The 23217-nt window shown below is 36.7% G+C and overlaps 1 protein-coding gene across 3 annotated transcripts in view; it reads right to left on the bottom strand.

The window, feature by feature from the left end:
- Positions 1-23217, bottom strand: part of sema5ba (sema domain, seven thrombospondin repeats (type 1 and type 1-like), transmembrane domain (TM) and short cytoplasmic domain, (semaphorin) 5Ba) — a 139895-nt gene that overhangs the window by 26727 nt on the left and 89951 nt on the right. For all 3 annotated transcript variants that reach the window (XM_081367605.1, XM_081367607.1, XM_081367606.1), the window contains 7 exons: positions 20390-20452; positions 17630-17728; positions 17322-17535; positions 12469-12754; positions 6195-6330; positions 5712-5919; positions 5369-5576 (listed from right to left, as the gene is read on the bottom strand). In XM_081367605.1, the coding sequence (XP_081223731.1) occupies positions 5369-5576; positions 5712-5919; positions 6195-6330; positions 12469-12754; positions 17322-17535; positions 17630-17728; positions 20390-20452 (1214 nt within the window). The remainder of the gene's footprint in view (positions 1-5368; positions 5577-5711; positions 5920-6194; positions 6331-12468; positions 12755-17321; positions 17536-17629; positions 17729-20389; positions 20453-23217) is intronic.

The raw sequence follows: 23217 nt of genomic DNA, 5'->3' as shown, positions 1-23217 counted from the left end.
AAAGCTGAATTTTCAGTTTCATTAGTCTTTAGTGTCACATGATCCTTCAGAAATCATTCTAATATGCTGATTTGGTGCTCAAGAAACATTATTATTGTCAATCCTGCTTTCTGCTTAATGCTTTTGAGGAAACCATGATGCATTTTTTAGGACCCTTTGATGAATAGAAAATTCAAAAGAACATCATGTATCTGAAAGATTTTTTTTTTCAATGTAAATGTCTACTGTCCTTTTTGATCAGTTTAATGTGTCCTTGCTGGCTATAAAGTAGTAATTTATTTAAAAAAAAAAAAAATCTGCTTTTATTCTAGCTTCATAGAATAGAATAGAATGAGGCATTTATATAGCGCTTTCATATGTACTACTGTACACCCAAAGCGCTTTACAATCATATCAGGGGATCTCTCCTCAACCACCACCAGTGTGCAGCATCCACTTGGATGATGCAACAGCAGCCACAGTACAACCGTAGGACGAAGGACGGATGAGACGTGCATTCATGCATAAGTTTCATTTAAAAAAAAACTACATTTTGAGCTAAAAGCTGAGAAAATTGCGCTTTTATCAAAGACTACGTCTGCATCAGATTCAGTACGATGAACAAAACATAGATGGAGTAGATCGAGTCCATCAACACTCCTAAAGCTTCACAGTCCTAACCACTTCCTGGGTTGACATTTCACTTGGTAACATAATTGGTAACATTAGGTTGTTTGATTTTTGATTTGGTCGTTCGGTCTGTTTATTGTTGATCATCACATTATTTTTACTATGCAAAATATTACATTATTTTGCTATATGCATCTGATTACATATGAGATCGCTAGTTTCTGCTGCTTCTTTGCCTGTGTTTTAATCAGGAGATTCTGTACACTGTACCGTATAACAGTGAAAACACGGAAAGCTGGGAAAATGGCAGGGAAATGTTTTCTCATAAAAGACGAGAGAACTCGTAAATGACGCGAAAGAGTAAACTACAACAGCTATTTGGTATCAGTACTTTCAGAGCATATTCAAGAAAACAAGGCTTAAAAAAATATCCAGGACTTCCTACACCCCCCACAATCCATAAAGCAAGAGAGATCTAAAACTGCAACATACAGTGATTGGCACAGCAAAAATCCTCCAAAAACATTCTGATGTGACCAAGCATCTCTGTAGACATGGGAACATGGGTTTGCCACATCACAAGAAGTGGGAAAGGAAAGCTGTAAAAACATATTTGTGGTTTTCTGAGAAAAGCTTGTGGTTTGGGCTGTTTATAGTATGCTCTGCTTGCGGAAGATGTTTGTAACCTCAAACCCACATTCCAAACATCGCTCCAAGACATCATCATCACATCATCAAAACTGTCAGCACTTGACTGCGCTGCTGTCTCTAATTAGGCTGCTGTATGTAAAATAATTCATCAATAGACCTTAGTCAGGGTAGACGCCATAATTAATTTGATGAAAATTAAGCTGTGAGGTTGTCATGTCTTAATCATGTCATATTTTCACAACCCATGTTGTAATTCTTTGCTCATTGGAAAACTTTTTGGAAATACTTTTTCAATATTTTGTTGGCTGAATCAAGGACAAGTGAACCCAAAGCCAGCCTAATTATTCAGTACATCACTTAGTCGAGTGGTTGTTTTTGAAAATTATGCAGTTTTCACATCCCTACTAAGATCCATTGGCTGTATATAGCCTAGGTGTAAATAGTGAATATCAGGAGCACCTTTATCCCACCCACACCTCCGCTGCTTAGTGCTGCACTGTCGGTAGAAATCACAGTAAGGATCCAGCCCATCAACTTGCACATTTGTTTCATCGCTGATTAGGAATCGCCATTTTTGAGTTTATCGATCTGGCCCAGCCGGTTGGTCCCTTTAGATCCCGTCAAACAATCAGTCGGCTGATTAAAGTAAATGAGTTTTTTAAAGCAGAGGCGAGAGGCTAAGGCCAATGAACATTAGCAGAAAAGTGAATTGCGAGGGATCAAACTTTAATTATCACACTGCTTTCAAACAAGAGCCACCAACAATGTAGATTAAGTCATTAATAAACACTTCTCCAAAGGCAAGAGCGGGGAGACTCTTTGTCTCTTTTCATCTGTAAAGAGAAATAGCTGCAAAGGGGCAGCAACTGTGAACAGAAGCATAACGATTTTACGCAGAGCCATTACATTCTGAAAAGCCTGCTATTCTTTTTATCGGTTTTGTTTGCATTGATTTGATTCGTTTCATCACAACAAGGGCAAAGAAGAATTTGTCTCTCACATCACTGATGCAATCTCACATCCCGTATTTGCATTTGACCTACAAAAATGTTCTTTAGGTTGCTTTGGTCCAAAAGACAACTTACCAAACAACAACAATGTGTTCTAGATGGGGTGACAATATAAAACCTGGAGAAAAATAACTTCTTTTTTTTTTTGATTTCACAAAAAAGTCTTTACAAAAAATATTATATCTAAAGTTATGCATTAAGATCTATATATATATTCTAAGGTATTATTAGACATACATTGTCTCAACTACTATTTCCTGAGAATCACTGATTAAAAAAAAAAAAAAAAAATTAAAAATAGTGTCTCTTTCTTCCGAGGAACACAAAAGCAAAAATTCTGAAGACTGTGCTGTTAGTTTTTCCAAAGAGGACACAAAAATACCATAAACATGACAACATTTTTGACAAACAAACATGACAACATGACAACGCCTAAGCTATACAATGTATACATTTAGACATTTCCTATACTTTAGAAAGTGTTTTCTGATCATTCTGTCCAAATTGGGCTGTTATATGCTAAAAATGTATTTACTTTTTTATTTATAATAATGGTAAAATATGGTACAATTTTAGATTACAAATATAACAAATATTACATTTATGAAGCACTTTTAAATAAATATCACAAAACTGGGTTGTAATATGCTAACATATTTTTAAAGCATTTTTAAGTAAATATCAAGCGTAGCGTCAGTTCTGGCAGTTCATGTTAGTCAAGGTCTCATCAGCTGACTCTCAGCTGATCCACGTCTACCTATAGGAATACGACGCCTATCACTGTATCCTTCAGTATTATCAGCAGCTATCGTGTTTCTCAGGAGCTAATTACCCTCCTCCATCCCCAGCTCCTCCTCTCGTCAGTCAGGATTGGCATTCGGATTCCCCTTGAATCAGAATAAATTCTCGAATTTTGTACTTTGAAATCTTGAATTAATGATATCTGCAATACATTCATGTTGGCTCTGTTCTGTTTCCCCTAAGGGGGTTATTGCTGCTCTCCCTGCTCTTATTCATGCTAGGCTGCAGGGATGCGCAGGGAGTTCTTGCCCAGAACAGAACCATACCGCCAATCCAAACTGTATGCTAATTGTCAATCGTATTTGACGATAGTGGTCATGACAGAAATGGCTGTTACATGCTGAATATTGGGTTGTTTTTGAAATGCACTTAATTTTATAGCTAGCTATATTTACAAAATGTCTTAGCTGGATTAAGATAATTTATATTAGCTAGAAGGATCAAGGATCATCATTATATATCGTCATAACATCCAGCCCTAAAACCTGCTCAATATTAAAGCATTAAGGCATTATAGACATAGAAGTATCACTTTCTGTAAAGATGCTTTAAAACAATGTGTATTGTGAAAAACACTATACCAATAAATATAACTTGTCATGCAACATTCTATAATATAATGGAGGTCTCTATTTAAGGTCTCTAGCAGCGATCCACCTTCTCCATGATCTGATGATTTGCTTCAGTCAAAGCTCAAAGAGTGGAAGCTGGCTGGTGCAGAAGAAAGTGAATAAAAACTGCAGCTCATATGCAGGCCTGTCACACCTCTATGACGTTTCATATGAGAGTACGGCTTTAATGAAATGTCAAAGCGCTGTGTTCAAATGTGAACGTACTCTGAATGTGGCAGAAATTACGGATTAAGGATTAAGGACTCTTTTCTCTGGCCTGCCCTTGGAGCCCAGTGTGATTGTTCCTCCCTGCTGGGTTTTAAATAGAGTTGGCAACATCCGCTTCTGCTCCATCTCTCAGATCTCACCTTCACCTTGTTTAGTATGCAACAGCTTCAGCTTTCACCACATAGCCTTGTGTGTGTTTCTGTGCATGAGAGAGAGCGTGCACACATACTGAGAAGTGAAATCAAAGTGCTGACTAATCATCTGCTCGCAGTCAAATATGTTTGCCCTCACAGAAAACCATTCACTCGAGACGGCACCCTTCCTTTTTCCTTTGAACCCTCCTAGCTTCCTTTATCTCTCCCTAATTCATCCAGACCCACACTCGATCTTTCACCTTCATGCACGGCGCGCAGAAAGCGGACAGTGCGCTCTATGTGCTCATCTGGCAAATTGAGCCTGACTGTTGTCCCCACCCTGCATTTGGAGTGGGAAGTTGATGGAAAGCTTTGATAGAATGCATGGGGGCTGTCAAACGGCGCTCCTCTTACTGCTTCAGTCACTCGTGAGGAGGAATTTCTTTTCCAATGACAGATCAAGGGTATAATTCCAATGAGGTGGGTAACAAGAGCTCTTACCAACGTGAAAGGAGCCATTCATGCATCTCAACCTGGGTCTGCTGTCACCCAAAACCTACAGTCCAATGAGAAAGCAGGTATTGTCCCTGAAATAGGACAATAGGCCCTAGGAATGGGTCACAATGGTCGACTAGTTGATTATTTGTCAAGAACCGACTAGTCGATTAGTCACACACACACACACACACACACACACACACACACACACACACACACACATATATATATATATATATATATATATAATTACAGTATATGTGTGTGTGTATATATATGTGTATATATATACACAGAGTATGTATATATACACAGTATACAAAAATGTATATAAATGCATTTTTGGTATTATAAATGCTATTAAAGTGAGAATATTACAATTTTATGCAGTATTTAGTAGAAATTATATATTATAGAATATATTTACATAATATATTTATAATTTATATTATAAAATACTTAATTTTAATATAATTCAATCCACCTCCACTACAGCCATAAACATTGAGACCGTATTGGCCACTGTCTTGAGCTGTCTTGCCAGGAGCAGCGTGTCAAGTTAAAAATAGTGAAACCCTTCAAAACCTGTGCAATCTGTTCCATTCTGTCACATCTGATCGGGGTAATCTGGGAACCTAAAACTAGAATAATTACTCAAGGCATCCATAAGGCTAGTTAAGCAACCAGTCCATTTTTTAAATATGCAGGTTTGCACATCCCAACCTAATACCTGCAAATGCCAGACAAATGAATGATGAGAAATGAAGGATCTTGATTTTGAGAGTTGTTTGCAGCACAAAATGTACAGATAAACCATGTCACTCACAATTCTGTTTTGTAGCTGGAGCATCTTGCCAGAGGGATCTTGAGCACTTTGTCATTCAGGCCCACAAAAAGAGTCCTGTCGCCATGGAGAATTTGAAGGCTCAGGATTGGCTCACGCAGGCCAGGAGGGAAGAGTTGCATCTCCTCTAAGTAGCAACCTTGCAGGTTCTTATTTGTGGTTGCCAGGGCCTTAAGAATAGTTCCATACTCTGATAAGTCAGAACAGAAGGGAAAGTATAATTACAGAAGGCTGCATAACTAATGCTATTTATATAAGGATTTGGTGGTAAACTTTTTACACAAAAAGAAAAATACAAAACTGAAGTTCCTCAAGGCCTAATTACCTGTGCCTATGTACATGACATGGTGCAAATTGTCCTGCCCCTGTACAATGTCAACAACCAACTTAGAGAACCGCACATCATCCTGCCAGACCAGCGGGTCCACAGAAACTGGCTGAACCACGTCATTCATGAGGTAGAGCCGCTGGGCGTCCTGCAGACTTCGTTCAGTTAGTCCTTCATTAGGCCCTTCTTCCTCGATGGTCCCACACTGGTAAGCGTCATTAGGGTTAGACTCATTCATTAGTGCAGAGGTCAAGCAGGGCAGTGCAAATATAAACTCACAAAAAAACTTTTCCAAAAAATAACTTCTCACCATGTAATTTTATAGAAAAGTAGACAATAACTGTGAATTACGATGCATTCAAGTACACCCAGCTGGTATAGAGCAATTACTCTCACAGTGCCAGGCTGATAGAATTTATCTATTGGCTGTTTGTTCCAGACACACACTCACACAGAGAACAAAATGTAAAAGTGATGCACCTGGAAGTTAGGGATGGGGTTCGGGGTGGGAAGCCACGTGGAGCGAGGGTTCTCCTGGGAGCGGAAGGGCCCGTTGAAAGCCTGCGTTATTGCGCTGAGGTTGTACGCGCAAACTGCAGAGGCAGCAATGCTGTTCCTGCATCACAAGAAAGAGTCAAATTTAGCAAAATGAAAACATATAATATGTTGAAAACATATACACACACTGTAAAAGACCACCAATATAAAAGATATTCACAATTTTCGAATCAGTTATCAGTTCTTTAATATCGGGTCTGCAGATAAATGCCATCAGGTTCATTCTACTTAAATTAATTGTCCTTTTAAAATAATATGATGGAACCTATTTTCATTTTTGTGTCAGAGGTTTCCCACACACAGCATACAGCTGATGGACCTCTACACACCATGTACCTTACCAACATGGTATTGTTGGTATTGGGCTTCAAAAAGTTATACAATCTTGAGACAAACATAAAAGTTCATAATCTGATCCCATGAGGATCTTGCCAGCTTCCTCTGGCATGAAATATTCTTAAATGCATCGTGACTTAATTAACTCCCTTGATTTGAGTGGCAGGTGGCCCAGAGACTCCAGTAAGCTGTCAGGAGTAGAGATGAGCTCTGCAGTGGATGGATTAGGTGGTTATTCTTGTTCCCAGACTCACTCAATTTTGGACAGATGACAGTGCAGTTTCAGAAGCTGTTGAAGTGACAAAGAAAGGACCAGAAAGGACCCCAAGTGACCAGAGCCATATTCAATTTCATTTATTGTTGACAGGTCTGAAAAAAAGTTCATTTTGAACTAAATATATGCTGCTTTACTGCTTATACTTACAACATTATAAGTATGATAAGCAGCAGGTGTTAAAGGTCACCTACACAAGACATGCTCTGTATAGCCTTCCGCTTTGGAAGTCAAAGTCTTCTGACTATGAAGGGTACAGTAGATCTCATGTCTATTTAGATGTTAGGAAGTAACACACATACAAGTGTTACACACATACAAGGAAAGCAGCATGGCGTCTTTTGATGTCAACTGAGAAGATAACTAAAATTGCAAAGTTACTCTTGTTACCATACTCATTATTTTGTGCTGTTGAGACCGCACTTAAATGAGCAGCAATAACTGTGACGGTAATGCCGGAGCCACAGACAGATGGGTCCAGGGGCAGAGCTCCAGGATGGGGACTCGGCCTGCCAGACGCTGGTGACTGGCTTGGGCTCTTGTTATGTGGCACGGTGAGGCATGGACTTCAAGTCTGGTTCTGCAGCTCGAGTCTTGGGACTACATATGAGGGGGTTCAACATGGAAAATTAGCGAGGTAAAGTGAGAGTCTCTTGGAAGTGCAGCTCAAAAGGCTGTTGCGCCAATGAAACATTGGCTCTAAACCGGTCAGCCTTAGGCTGCGAGGACAGAGCAGGCTCTGACAAGACAGCCAATTATCTCAAGCAATTTTTTCTCTTTCACTCTTACATTCAAAAGCAAGTCTCTGAAACTTTGTTATGAGACACTACAGGCTTTTTTCTTTTTTTTTTAGATTTTACTTTTATAGAGAAAGGGAAAAGCTAGTGAGCTGCTTCCCTGCCGACTGCCTATATAAGTGGCTGCGGCTTCACAGCAGCAGAATACGCTTGCTAGTATTTTTTAGACTTCTAAATACAGTTACATTTACACACAACTAAGTTATAAATAAAAGGGACACCAGTGCAATTTGTCATACAGTGCAATGTATGTGCAGTGTCTTTATTGTAGAACCAGTTGCTTACGCTTTCATATTCAGTCACTTTAGTTTACGAAGATATTTAGGCCTGTTCTCACCAAGGACAATAACTATAATGGTAACTATAAATAAAAAGTTCTAGTTAATAACCATGATTCTAATTCCTTTAGAATAGAGAATCCCTTTTAGAATTATTTTTTCCAGTTGATGAATGATAAAAAATACTGGCAGCCAAACAGAATCCACTCAACTATAAAGAGCTTGAGCATTTATGGCAGACAACATAACTGCAGCAGAATGTCTGTGTGGACGCTAATATAGTTATCAATATAGCTATCTTTATAGTTATTGTTTCTTGATGTGAACAGCTCTATACAGTAATTATTCATGACTTTCACAATAAAAAAAGGGTGTGACGTCAAGTGCATCATTCAGAAATTAATTGAAATTACCATTTAAATTCCAACTCCTGATTTTAAAGTTGGCATGAAATGGAAGTTGCGATTGTCTTTTCTTCCCCATTCTGACATATCCGAGCAAGGTTTATAGTATGTACACACACACACACACACACACACACACACACACACACACACACACACACACACACACACTACAGTACATGCTGTACAAACATAAAAATGCATTAATGCACTGTCTGGTCAAATAATGCATGCCTATGCTAAGTCACCGTGGCATTTTATTGCATTTATGCTTGTGCAGATGTGACTTTCACACATATGATGGTGCAGTTTTAAAAGCTCTTGAGGTTTGTAAAAAGTAAAGTACAGAGTTTGGTCCTATAACCCTTTGGAAAGTCACCTACTCTAGCAAATCCCACGACACGCTTGGTATAACACGCAGCATATGGGAATGAAGTCTTCTCACTGTGAGAGCAGATGACTTCTGAGCTTTCCAAGCGCCATGTACAATAGATCACATGCTTATTTAGATGAAGTCATGTTGAGTTATGGTGACAGAATAGACAATATGTCAAAAAGCACAGGGTCATTTGAGGTCACCCAAGAGGTCCATAAAGTTCATTTTGACCTAAAGTAGGACAGCACTCAAGGGAAAAAGGAAAAAGGAAAAAAAAATAGAAAGATACATCAGAGTAGAAAAATACTTCAGTGTTTCAACTTCAGTGAATACTTGCATCGCAGCAAAAAAAACAAAGAGCCAACTCAGCAACATTCCACAGCCAGGACTGAGGCAAGATTATTCATAAATATTTTTACAGCATAACAATATCTGCTCTTGTAAAAATGTGCGCTCAAGCATAAAAAGAATATTAATTATCAAAATAAAATTATTTCATAGTTCATTCATCTGTGTCCTTAATTTATTATTTATTAACGTATTGCAACAAAATATATTGTAAATGCAACAAGTTTAACTTTTGTATACACCTTCTGCATCTTCTATAGAGCTTTTATATTTAAATGTAATAAATATGTATATTAAATATTGTTATTATATTAAATATTTATATTTATAATCAATATTTAAATAAAAGTTTATTACACAATATTCATATTTACAGTACGCTGTTTGGTGTACTAATTTTACAAGTTATAGCACATCATCTTCAGTTTCAGAAAGATGAAAAACAACAAGAATCCCCTCAATACCATCACCTTCATACAATCTACATGAAAAACATAGGCAAGGAATAAACACGAAGCAAAGATTCTTGCTATGGGGTATAAAAAACTCATTTCAAGGTGGATTTTGTCATACCGCATCACAGTGTGCGAAGAGATGCACTTGGTTGTTATTCAACATTTGTTGTAATTCAGGCATGAAAGTGTGTGTTTTCAAGATAGACGTATTTATTCACACCTGCGGATCTGTTTTCCAGAGAGGTTGTCTGTCATCATACTAAGTGCCAATAGGTTTGTTCCACCCTGTTAACCTGCGGGTCAGTGACAGAAATGAGGATGATTTCTATTCCTTCAAAAGGTTAATAAAAAAATAATCCTATTTAAAATATTTTTAAATTGGTCTCTATAAACATTTCCTCCTCCTTCCTCATACCAAAATGTGCGATAGGTTAGGAGTGGCTAAATAAAGGAAAATGCCCAGTTAGCCAGTCATATCGCAAAATAAACCCAGGAAGGGTCATCAGGAGTTAATAACTTAATCCTAAATTTAATTAGATGAGAACAAAGAGACGCTGAGTGATACCGGAGACATGAAATTAGCATAGCTTTATAGGGAATCATTCGCCAATTATCCAATAAAATTATCATACAAAAAATTTGCTCTGATTGACCAATCAGAATCAGGAGCGCCATGTAAGAGGTTTTATAAAGGCAATAAGAGAAAGAGAAACAGTGGTTTTAGCAGTTAAGGCCATTACAGAAAACCCTTTTAGAAAACCGAAGTAAAATCTTTGCAAAGTGCAACCTCTCCTGACTTATTGCTTTTATAAAATGCAGCAACAGCAATTTAATAAAACATACTGATGGTCAAGTTAAATTTATGAACAATAATAATCATAAAACAGCTGAGGAATCTGAGCCAAACACTGTGAAAAGCTTTGATGCAAAGATTAAAAAAACAAAACAAATAAAAACAGGGAAAGAATAGAAAAGGCCTGCATATAATGTCCATAAAAAAGTAAAAAAGAAAGTTCATTACCTAGAGTAGCTTTTCACAATACATCTAAAACATATTAGATAGCCGTTATATCTGTAAGCTCAGTGTGATGACATATACTGCTTTGACACCTTCAGCCAACTCAATGAAAGGCTGCCAATACCTCGGGACAAACTACTACCAACACTTTCAGCCATTTTTGTCTGCTCTCTTGCGTTCTGTCTCACTGCACTCCTCCCATGCCCGTCCTCCCTGTTTTGCAGCCCCAAACCCAAAGGAGCATTGCTTAAGGTGTTCAATTTACCACAGACAGATGGAGACTGTTGTTCTGATTGCATTACCATATTCTGTTCCTACTGGGGCAGTGAGCGAAAGGGGACAGGAAAAGAGACAAAAGAGAAACCGATAAAATGAGTGAAAACGAGAGATAGTATGAAATATAGGGAAGGAGAGCAAGAGAGGCAGTATTGAAACTACACTACTTGCTGTATATTTGAAAGGTAGTATACAGTCCAGTAGTGATAAAAGGTAGTAGATAAAACCTTTTGGTTGACAACCAACAGACAGTATGCATACAGTGGGTTTTTCCCGTCGTTAAACTAGCAAAAGTGGATTCGGACACACCCTAAGTGATCTTGCACTTTAGACCATGCGCTTAGATCGTTAAAATAGGATCCAGTATGTTCTGGTATTGCTTCTACTTTACATTTATGTATTTTTACAAGATGTTTTAATTGAAATGAATGGACAAGCAACAATATCTCTAAGAAGTGCTGCAATACTAAATTCGAGAGAAAAGATGTTGTATACGGCATTATAAATCAAATGCTACATTACATAAAATGCAATTAACAGTGTGTAATGTGAAGTATGCAGAAAGTGAGTATAAAATATTGAACACAGCAAGATATGGATATAAAGAGAAAGAAGTGATTGATGACAGTCAGAAGATTTCATTAAAATATTAATTAAGAAAGTCTGTGACAGCTGCGGCTTTCACCATTATTAGCTACTGGCTTTCATATCATATTAAATTCACATTCTTAACAAATACTTTGTTAGCAATGTGACTTGCAATTTAGGGCAAAAATATGCTTGTTAATTTAGTGCTAATTTATTTTCTGTCCAAACTGTAAAAGAGATGCAACACATTCATGTACTACTCTCTAAGGCCTTCTCACATTTCTTGAATAAACTGAAACAGCCTCGTTTCACATGTTTCTTAAGTTCAGGTGTAATCCAAATTGTTCATCATGACAAAAGATATTCACAGCTATTAGGGTTTAAAGCACAAGCACGAGTTTGTCATGTTTAGTTCTTAAGTGTGTATATATAATTATACGTCCTTCGAGATTTTAGTTTAAATATATACCACTACATGGGAAAGTGTAGTTTTAGATTCAGTAATTTGTCACTGTCAAAATCCTCTCTCATTCAGTAATTTTATCTTCCAGTATAAATATCCTTGTAAACTTCTCTAAATTTTGTTAGACTTACTCTTTAAACATAAAATATATAAAACTATATACACTTTAGTTCAGGGTCTAATTCTCACTATTAACTAGTTGCTTATTAGTTACTAGGATATTGGTTGCTTATTACTTATAAAGCACATATTAATGCCTTATTCTGCATGACCATATTCTACATCTCTTAATCCTACCCAATACCTAAACTTAACCACTACCTTACTAACTATTAATAAGCAGTAATTAGGTGTTTATTGAAGCAAAAGTCATAATTAATCATTAGTTAATAGTAAGAATTTGAACCTAATCTGAAGTGTGACCAAATAATTATTTCTCATATTTATTATATACATATATAAACATATTGTTTTTTAAGTTAAAATTAGATGGAGTAAAGCATGTAACACCTCCGTACTATAAAAGTACTACATGTCACTCAAACAACTACACAAAATGATGCTGTTAGATGACTAAACTTACACATTGGTGGTGAAGATGCCATAGATAAGGTCCTGTTCAGGCAGGTAGAAGGTGCTCTGTAGCTCATTGTAGTAGAACGGGATCTCTCCCGACCGTGAACAGTTTAGTCTGGCTTTCGTAAAGGTGGTCCACGTGTCCTCCAGCAAGAAGCGGCCTCCTATGTCGTTCTTACACACCCGTGCCACCCTTGAATACACCGTCTTACCGCAGTCGTGCTCCACTGCGTTTTCCCTCAAGAAGAAGAAGGTGAAAAGACCCACGTCGTAAGCCGAGATGAAGTGAGGCTCTGAGGGAGAAGGAAAACAAAGCGTTGCTAAAGACCTTTTGGGTAAAACAAGCATTTAAAATGGCAGGACTCTCAGCAATGCAGCACTGAGTGGCTTAAATGCCAAAACAATAATTTACTTCCACAGCAAACTGGCCTGCATCCCTTTTCATTGAATTTCTTAGTTCCACTCTTTCTGAATATCTGCTTAGGCCTGCCTTGGACTGGAGCAGAAAACTGTGTGCATGTGACATGCAAAAATTATTCTGAATACACAAAGCTGTCCCGTCGGTCCAAGTGGCACTGGTCTGGATTGCATTAGTCAGAGTTAATATCACATACACTGAATAATGTCTTACCCCTAAGGCCTGTTTATTCCCCAGCCCATCCAGTAATGCATGCCGTAGATATTCACCTGTAAATAGGCTTGGCTATATTAACTGCTGGGGCCATCGCAGCGTTTACGAAAATTAGATTACTGTTATGCTGTGAATCCCAAGAGAGGCAACAATAGCCATAACTGTTTTTGATTCAATTTTAAACACAATAAATATCAAATCTCACTGGACACTTATCCAGAAACAGCTTGGAGAAAATTCAGCATGGATTAAAAAAAATGTAAAAATTATACAGCTCTATCTGCATAAACTGACTGCGACAGAATTATATGGTCGAAACTGGACTGGACCTTGTGCATTGTATCATTATGCTGGTCCAAAATCACAAAAAGCACCATTAACGCATACCAAATGACTTTGTGCAATGTTCAATGCATTCATACATACTACTAAAGTTTTGTGTGGGAAACGGCAAGAAAAATATTTCTTCACTGCAAAAAAAAAAAAAAATTAATTAAAGTACCTTGAAGCACTATGTGAATACAGTTGTATAAATGTTAAATATATACTATGCTACATTACCATTCAGAAATTTATTTTTTTATGAAATTAACACTTTTGTTCAGCAAGGATACATTAAATTGGTCAAATTGTGACAGTAAATTCTATTTTAAAATAAATGCTGTTCTTTTGAATTTTCAAATGATCAAAGAATCCTAAAAAATGTATCACAGATTCCACAAAAATATTAAGCAACACAACCGTTTTCAACATTGGTAATAATAATAATTTTTACCAAAAAAATTAGTACCAAATCAGCATATTAGAGTGATTATTACCGTTTTACTGAATTATTAAATCAAATAAATCCAGTCTCGGTGAGCATTAGAGATTTTGAACGATGCTGTATACATCAAATACCATGGTATTGATGTCAGATGCCATCCCAGTATTCTGAGTGAATAAATGATGACTGATGAATTTTCACTAACAAAAAGTACCAAAAATAATTTTGGATATGGTAATCAGGGAAAGGGTAATGCTATATCTTTCTGAACATGTACCACAGAAGTCTAATGCTTTTTTGGACATGTATTTGAAGCACCTGGTACCATGGAAACACACTAGAATATGAATATGTATCATATTACACGGTAAGTGTAGTTCATAAGTTCCATGCCGTTGCCCTTTAATGCCTAACTGTACCATGGTACATATTGTAAGGGGTGAACTTAAAAAAATGATTCAATTCTCTGTCCAGATGTATTCAGAGAGGATTGTTGTTATTGTGATCAAACAAAGAATTCTTCAGCTTTCAGTACATCATAACTACATTTCCACACAGATCATGATGAAGAAAGTGGCCAGAGAGAAACAGTGAAAACCAATACTGATGCATTCAGGAACTACAACAATTACTTCTCAGAGACTGCATGAATTAATCAAGTCATTTTGCTAAGCTGGAATGGGCAGGGTGTGAGTGTGCCGATTTGTGTGGGACTGAACATGACAAACTGTATTTTCCTTCTTCCATGCTGAACGTAAATACTGCCTCATTTCCACACCGCCACTCCATCAGGGTTCCCTGTATGTGTGTGTGTGTTTATCTATAGGCCACAGTCAGGAGAAAACACTAAGCTTGGAAGTGAATTACGACGCCCAATAAGCTCCAGAGGAGAGAGGCATGTTCTAATAGCCACGCTATTGGCGATGATGATATTTCTCATTGAATCAGAGCTGTGCTAAAACAATATCACATCTCACTTCAGGTCAGAACCCACACGGGCTGAGTGTTAAAAAAACATTCAGTCAGCACCTGGCACGACTGGTACAATAACAGTCCGGATGGATTTGATTGTGGACACTTGAGGTTCATGCTGTTCTTCACTGAGCCTCAGTTGAGAAACAAGTTTTTAATTCACACTTCATCTCCATTTAGGGTGTGTTCACACTTGGCATGTTTGGTTCGATTAAAACGAACCCTGGTGCGATTGCTCTGTTAGTGCGATTCATTTGAACATGTGTGAACGCTCTCATCTGAACCCTGGTGTGCAAGAAACAAGCGGGCCGAGACCGCTTAAAACATGGGTCCGCTTCCAAATGAACTCTGGTGCGGTTTGAATGAAATATGAACACAAAACAGACCAAAGACATGGAAACAAATCAAAAACGGCACATACTGTAGATCTTCGCAGTACTGTAGATCTTCGTTTGTGTGTGTGACGGAGGGATTCCTGCAGCTTTTTTGACTCCTTTACACATTTTATAAGCTTTTCACGAGTTCTCAGCTAGTCAAAATACCATCATATTTAGGCTACACACATACAACAAGCGCATTTATCCTAGCATCGTTTTGGATGTTCTTAAGTTCACATGCGAAATATACGTAAAAAAAGCCTACCAATCAGATTGTGAACATATATCCCTATGCCTTTAGGTTCGGTGTTAACATGTCAGTGTGAAAGCTAAGAGGACTAGGACTAAATGTTTTTTTTTTGGTCCGGACCAAACGAACAAAGCAAACCAAGTGTGTGAACACACCCTAAGTGGATGGCTGGATGGAACACACCATCCAGCTAACACACATGATTGAAAGGTTAGAGGTTTTCCTTTGGCTGTGCTGGAAAAATATATATATTAGAAGAGAGTTGTGCAAACTATTAACGAACATTAACTATAAGTCAAATAGCTACTTTAGCGACAACACTTACAAAATAGGACAAACTCATGCAAGCGCCAACTCCCTTTTCACAATTCTGCCGATTCAAAATTAATAAAAGTCATTTTTACATTATTTATCCTGTTTCGCTTTGAATTATGTGATATTCTAGAAATAAAATAGCAATCTTGTGCTGATTTTATTCAAATATGATCAATATATGTGTCCTTAGACTGCAGGTAAATTTGCATGCCTCAATAATCTCACTTTTTGTCTTTCTCTCTCCTAAAATGTGAGCCTACAGTGGAACTACAGGCCCACTGGGTGACGTGAAGCGTTTCGCTGCAATTTCACCCTCTCTCGGCCATGAGGAATAATTACACTACAGGATGCCTGAACTTTACTCTGTTCCACCCAATTCTATACTTTCACCACCATCTCTAACTTTCCATCCCTTGTCTATGTCCTTCTCCTTTCACCTCAACTACTCTCTGACACATCCTCGGTGGAGTCTCACTGTATGACTCACAGCTCACATCACAACTTTCTGCTTATTCTTTTTTGACTGGTGTTGGATGAATTTTCTGTAGGAAAAGGCACAGTGTCAGCAGCTGGGAGATTATTGACACCTTTTGACTTTTTGCAGGAAGTGTGCTGAGTTTCGTTCATCTCCATGTTTGACTGGTTCCTCCCCTTGACAGGCCAGGGCTGCTCTAAAAAATCAACCTTAGACACAAACGATGAAACAGTGAGAGTGTAGCTTTGCTTTTCTTGCTTTTTGTTGAAGAACAACCTAGGTATCATACTTGTCATGCGCACTTAGGTCAGATCAAACATGGATCAGGGTTATTATGATTAACTAAAACTAAAATATTTTGTTACTTGAAATAAAATGTTAACTAAAAAAAAAAGAAAAAAAAAAGTCACATTTTATTTTATTAATTTATTTCTATTTTATTTTTATTTCAGCTAGTTAACGAGACTACATTGCAAATAATAAATAATATATAAACATACTCAATAAGAATAAGAATAAAAATGACAAAAACACAACAAAAACTTTAGGATTAAAGTGAAAACAGAAAATATAAAATAAAATCGAATTCAAAATATTAATAAAACTATAATAGTATATCAATAATACTAAAATAACATGTTTGATGAAAAATGTTTGAGATTAAATTTAAATCTAATTTCTGCTTCTCTTTTGATCACTTTGTTCTCTTGACAAATCTGAGCACTTGGGGAACATTTTGATATCTATACTAAAATGAGGAGATGGAGCATATGAGTTTTTTTTTTTAAAGAAATAAATCTGAAAAGCAGGAGACTTAAGCAAAAAGCACAGTTTGTTTTCCATTTAATCTCGTTGTTGTCCAGTGAAAACAACTTGTGATTTTTCTTTCTTATGGGGAATGCTATAGCAATTGAATAAAGCCTCATTGCTTGTCATTTGAAGAACACCATTTGGCAATTTGGCTGCATATTAGTAGGACAGAAAAAAGGAAGGGCAGCAACAGAAATGTTGAAACTTTCCAGACGATCACTGGAATATGAGACTTTCAGACATAAGATGATGAGATTAATGTACCATTAAGCCATTTGGAGTTGTACTGGGCGGTCCGCAGAGGCGGCATTCCTCCTAGGCTGCGGTAGATGACAGGGTCCCGGCCAGAGAAATCAATGACCGTGGCGGCGTACAGCTCTCCACTTTCGGTGACCACAGCCGTCGAATTATGACGAGGGTCGTAGGGGCAACGGGCCACTCCATTCACCCTCTCCAACACTCTGCTCATGTTCCCTGCCTAAGAGAAGGATACGGCATGGATCACAAACACACGTCACACACTTTAATAAAATCTCCAGTTGAGACAGCCCATTTAACTGATAGATGCTTACCTCTCTGGTGATACAAAGGGGCTGGAAGGCATTGGTACCACAGGTGATCACCTCGGTCTTGTTGACAAGCAACACACGGATGTAGTTTTGACACTCCACCTGCAAGAGGAGAAACATTTGACAATATGACATGTTCAAATTACTATTGTAATGCCAACCATTTTAAATATGTAATTGAAAACGTATGTAAATAGCAATATGAAAACAGCTAAACTGTTACATGTTTAATTCAATAATATTGTGAAAATAACTTTTGACAGTCCCATTAAATAATAGTTTTCTATTTTTAAATATTTTAAAATGTCATTTATTCCTGTGATGGAAATCTTCAGTGTCACATGATCCTTTAGAAATCATTTTTCTAATTTGCTGATTTGGTGCTCAAGAAACATTTCTTATTATCAACATTGAAAAGAGTTCTGCTGCTAAATATTTTTTGTGGAAGTCATCATAAGAATTTATTATATATATATATATATATATATATATATATATATATATATATCCCTATCCCTTTCATTATGTGATTACATAATGTATGACACTTGTAATGCATTACTTTACTTGTTAGATCAAAAAGTAATCTGATTTTATCATGCATGTTATTGTAATGCGTTTTTTTACTAGTAACATCAAAAAGTAATCTGATTACGTAATGCATGTTACTTTTAATGCGTTTCTTTACTCATAACATCAAAAAGTAATCTGATTACATAATGCATGTTACTTGTAATGCGTTTCCTTCCTCATAACATCAAAAAGTAATGTGATTATGTAATGTGCGTTATTGTAATGTGTTTTTTTTTACTCATAACATCAAAAAGTAATCTGATTAGGTAATGCACATTACTTGTAATGCGTTTCTTTACTCGTTACATCAAAAAGTAATCTGATTAGGTAATGCACATTACTTGTAGTTAATTACTTGTTAGATCAAAAAGTAATCTGATTAGATAATGCATGTTACTTGTAACACATTACTTTACTTGTAACATCAAAAAAGTAATCTGAATGGGTTATGCATGTTACTTGTAATGCGTTACCCCCAACAATGATCATTTCAGATGAGATTGAAAAAACATATCGCTAGGTTTTCTCAGAAGAGAGCTAATAGAAATGTGCATGTCCATCTTGAACATAATCAGAATTATCAGCTAATAAGGGTAAATCTCCATACTCCATACTGCACTGGAGGGAGCATCTGAGTGGTTTCCACAGTTGTAACTTGACAGACTGTAGAAAATTCTGATGGAATCACGTCCTCATATTCTGATATCATAGATACGCGAAGTGCAACTTGTATGAAGTTGTATGAAGCCATTGCAATATTTTGCAGTTATATTTTTTGTATCTATTTTATATTTTTCACATTATTTGATATAATTGCATTGATTAGTTTGTTAAATTCACATACTTTATCTGTTTGATTATTGTCTTATATTGATTACAGTATATCTTCAGTTTAAACCAACCGCATGCTGTCCACTCAAGTGGACATCTCAAGATCTCTTTGAAAAATTTGTAAAAAAATAAAATAAAAATCAATTCTTGTTTTTCATGCCCTAAGAGCAATAAAAACACATAGGAAAAAAATCCTGACTGAGGTTATCATAATTCATGCATGAAAGGGATATATATATATATATATACATAGTATATATTTTCAGGATTCTTTGATAAATAGAGTTGAAAAGAGTAGAGTTTTACATTTTTGAAATAGTAAGTTTTTGTTACTATGTAAGTGTCTTTACTGCCTTTACTTGGTTTTTACTGCCTTTTGATCAATGTAATGCGTTACTGCTGAATAAAAACGTATCTTCCTATCTTACTGAAGCCAGGCTTTTGAACTGTAGTGCAAACTGAAAAAAAAATCAGTTCACCCAGAGGGGATTTTTTGCGGGGTTCTTGTTCAATCATATCTGCTTCAATATTATTATAGAAATTGTTATCATTAATTTATAATGTTATGACAAAGGATGTTAATATGCCATTATTATTATGCCATATTTCCTGTGAGAACATTTATTCTTCACCAAGGAGTGTGATTACTTCAGCTTTCATTTGTAGTACAATCCATAAATAATCCAATCTAACAATGGATCGGCGAGTCACGGCATCAAACTTCTTGTGCAGTTAACTGTAAAAGTAACAGTATTTCAAACAGGATGGGATATGATAAGCACTCCAACGTCACTGAGGCATAAAGCCACGTGGCTTAAATTAAAAGTTAAGGGACTGTTGTTTATGCCGTCTATTTGAGATGAGAACTCACACCATGTTGGTTTTTGTGGTTCATCACTTATAAGAATAAGTAAGAAGCAGATCAGTCTCATTCTGGGAAATTAAATACTTACTGCAAACTCCATATTCCAAAAAGGCTAAGTCGTTTTCATTCAGCATGCTCAAATTTCTTAATAAACTAGTTTTCGATATGGTTAAGAGAGGCGGTGAGAACCGGTTCTTTACAGTCATTCTACAGAGCTAAGCTTTTTCTTGCAATACTTTAATAATTGCAAAAACACTTTTTCCTGCAACGTTTTAATCTGCTAGTGGGTTTTTCATTTTGCCTTTCACATTCAGCGAATGATAAGCTCAAAAAAGAAAATACTGACCTTTGGGCTTTAAAAATACTGAATAAGTAAGCTCAACATATTGACCTCCCACAAACCTCAACAATACCCAACCTCTCTGGCCAATGGGCTGTCAGCATTTTGTAAGAAATGTGCCTATTCAACAGAGAACCTGGGGGTTTAAAGTTACCTCCGTCTTCCCTTTGCTTTGACAGGACCTCCTGGTGTCTTCGTCTGGGCCCCATTCCGTTGCCTAGGAAACCAAAATAAACCCCAAAAAAGTGACTTGCTGTGATTCGCAGTTGCCCGGCAGCTGTTTGCAATAAAGCAGGTTACGCAACTGTTGATAATAATATTGCATGTAGCCAGATGCATCAAAAGACATTAACCTTATTGTGGTGTTTATTGTGTAAACAGCATGATAAGTGGGCCAGCGGCTTAAAAGGGTAAGGTAACTAGACAGTTGGAAGACTAGATGCAATTTGCATGTAAATACCATCCCCTAGTCTCATTCAAGCACAGAGACATCATCGTCTTCTCTTTTTTTCACCAGCGCAAGCCACTCCATTTTCTTCTGTCCAATTATGCCCCTTTAGAGCTGCGTGTCCAGCCAACAACAATAGAGGCAGCACTTAAAAACTGCAATCCTGCTGTCTTAAGGTGGGCATATTCACAAAAACACACATACTTTTACAAATTACTCGGTTATAAGCACAAAGCCACAACCTTCATCTCTCAGCTTGAGATCTCATGGGTTTCAGATCTTGACTGAAACTCTAAATATAGTCTATTAGTTTGGCCCACTATGAGAAGGTTCAAAGGAAACACTAACCACAAGAAACCTTTCAAGAAGATAAATGCTGTGGCTCAAGTGAACCCTGACTGATGGGACTGAATTGACTGAATCATAATTCAAGGACAGAATATTTGAATACAGTATACTGTATTCAAATATTCTGTCCTTGAATTATGATTCAGCCAATTCATAAGACACTTAATTTGCCATCTAGTCTTCCTTAGGTATACCCAAGGAAGACTAGATGGCAAAATAAGTAGGAAGAGAAAAAGTCGATTTGATTACTTAAATTCATGAACGTTTCCAGAGACAAAGTTAGTGTGCTTGAGAGAGATTCAATATGTTCTAGGTTAATTTTTCCCACAAGCCAATTAAAAAAAGTAAATATAGCCAGTAATGGATGAATGTTCATCAGGCTGAATGGAAAGGAAATTTTAGATTAACTTACCGACCAATGTTACTGGACAAAGAAAAATACATCAGTCTACAAGAAAATCAAACATGAAAATTCAAAAAGACTTTGCCCCACACCATAGATCTCAAATGTCATTTGTATTTCTGAATAGGAGACACTTTGGCTAATTAAAATGGCAAACTTCTTTTAAAGGCTACAAACCTAACACATTCAATAACTGTAATAATGAACATAGTCAAACATAAGAAACCCTTCAATGTAAGCAAATTGTAACTGCTGATGGTAATTGGTTTAGTGTATTAATAGTGTATTAATTAATGGCATGTCTTGAAGCACCGTATCTGAGTATACAGTATGTGAATGAGATTTGAGAACTAAAGCAGAGGCAAACTTTTTTCTTTTTCTTTTTTGTCATTTTAGAACGCCAGCAGCACCCTTTTCCATTTACTTACAACATATAGAAAAAAAGCTCATTAACCAATTTGCTAGAATCATTTTTCAAACCCAAAGAAAGTCATAAGGGCTTGAAAATACAAGGGTGAGTAAATGATGTTAGAATTTCCACATTTGGGTGAACTAACCATTTAATACTGAGAAAATTCCCAAATTTTCAATGATTAGGATGTAAACATTTAGCTACCTCCTTGGTGGTCAAAGTAGTTACCAACAACAAATCTGTCAGGTACGACACAATGCCACACAGATCTGGTGCTCTTTTGTTTGTGTTTGCATTCATGTGTTTCAGGACTGAGGCATGTTTGTGATGGATGCCTAAGTGGTGAGTCATCGTTCAGGTCATTAACATCTTGTCTGTGAACCCCTGTTTTCTGGAAGAATCCGTCAGCTTAACCCTGACCTTAGCCACGGCAGTCCCTCTCTTCACACCACATTGGAACAATGCCAGCCCTCCAATGCTATTCCCAAAGACCATTCTGAAGAGGCAGGCTGTGAAAAGCACACTGTATGCCATGTTTGGCGAAGGCTTCAATGTGAAGCTGGAAACCCTGCCACCATTGGGGGGGTCAGTATCCACCAGGCAGTGGCGGATGGTGTTGGGAGAGCTTTTCACTGGTGGGAGGTTTGAACCTTTGAATGATAAATTACCTTTGACAAGCGTTATGCCAAAGAGGATGAGGTAATATATAGATTAAAAGCAAGCAGAGGCAATGACGCAATTGTTTGTTCATTAAGCCAGAGATTTCCAATATTTTTTGTCTTATATCCCCATAACTGGATACGGCATGGGCCATAAACACCAAACAGAAATTAGGTATTATTCTTATACTGGATTTCATAAAAAAAATATATATATAATAATAATAATAATAATAATTGTTACAATAATTCACTTTGTTTCAAAATAAAAAAATGGTAATAATAATAATATAATGTGATATTATTATTATTATTATTATTATTATTATTAAAGAAGTATATCATTTTATTTCATTTCAACCTGAAAAAAGTCAGTTAAATAAATAATAAAACAGCTACAATAAATCACTTTTAAACTAAAAACAACTGGTACTGCGAGTGAAAAATAGACTCATATAGTAGCTTACACTACTCTCAAACTTGAGCAGTTTGAGTAAAATAGAGACATAAGCTAAGAAAGATAAATGACAGTTTCACATCTCTATGATGCTTGAATAACAAATGATGCACTATAAAGTAGACCAAATTGCACTTTTTTCATTTAGAATAGCTGTAAGACTCCCTAAAGGGTATAAAAGATGCTAAGATCACAGATGAGCATCCGTTTAGCTTACAAAGCTGTCAAAGAGAGAATCACAGTGAGGCATGTGTG

This window comes from Scardinius erythrophthalmus (assembly GCF_964197995.2).
Source record: "Scardinius erythrophthalmus genome assembly, chromosome: 6".
NCBI classification, from domain to species: domain Eukaryota; kingdom Metazoa; phylum Chordata; class Actinopteri; order Cypriniformes; family Leuciscidae; genus Scardinius; species Scardinius erythrophthalmus.
This window is presented reverse-complemented; position numbering and strand designations above follow the sequence as displayed.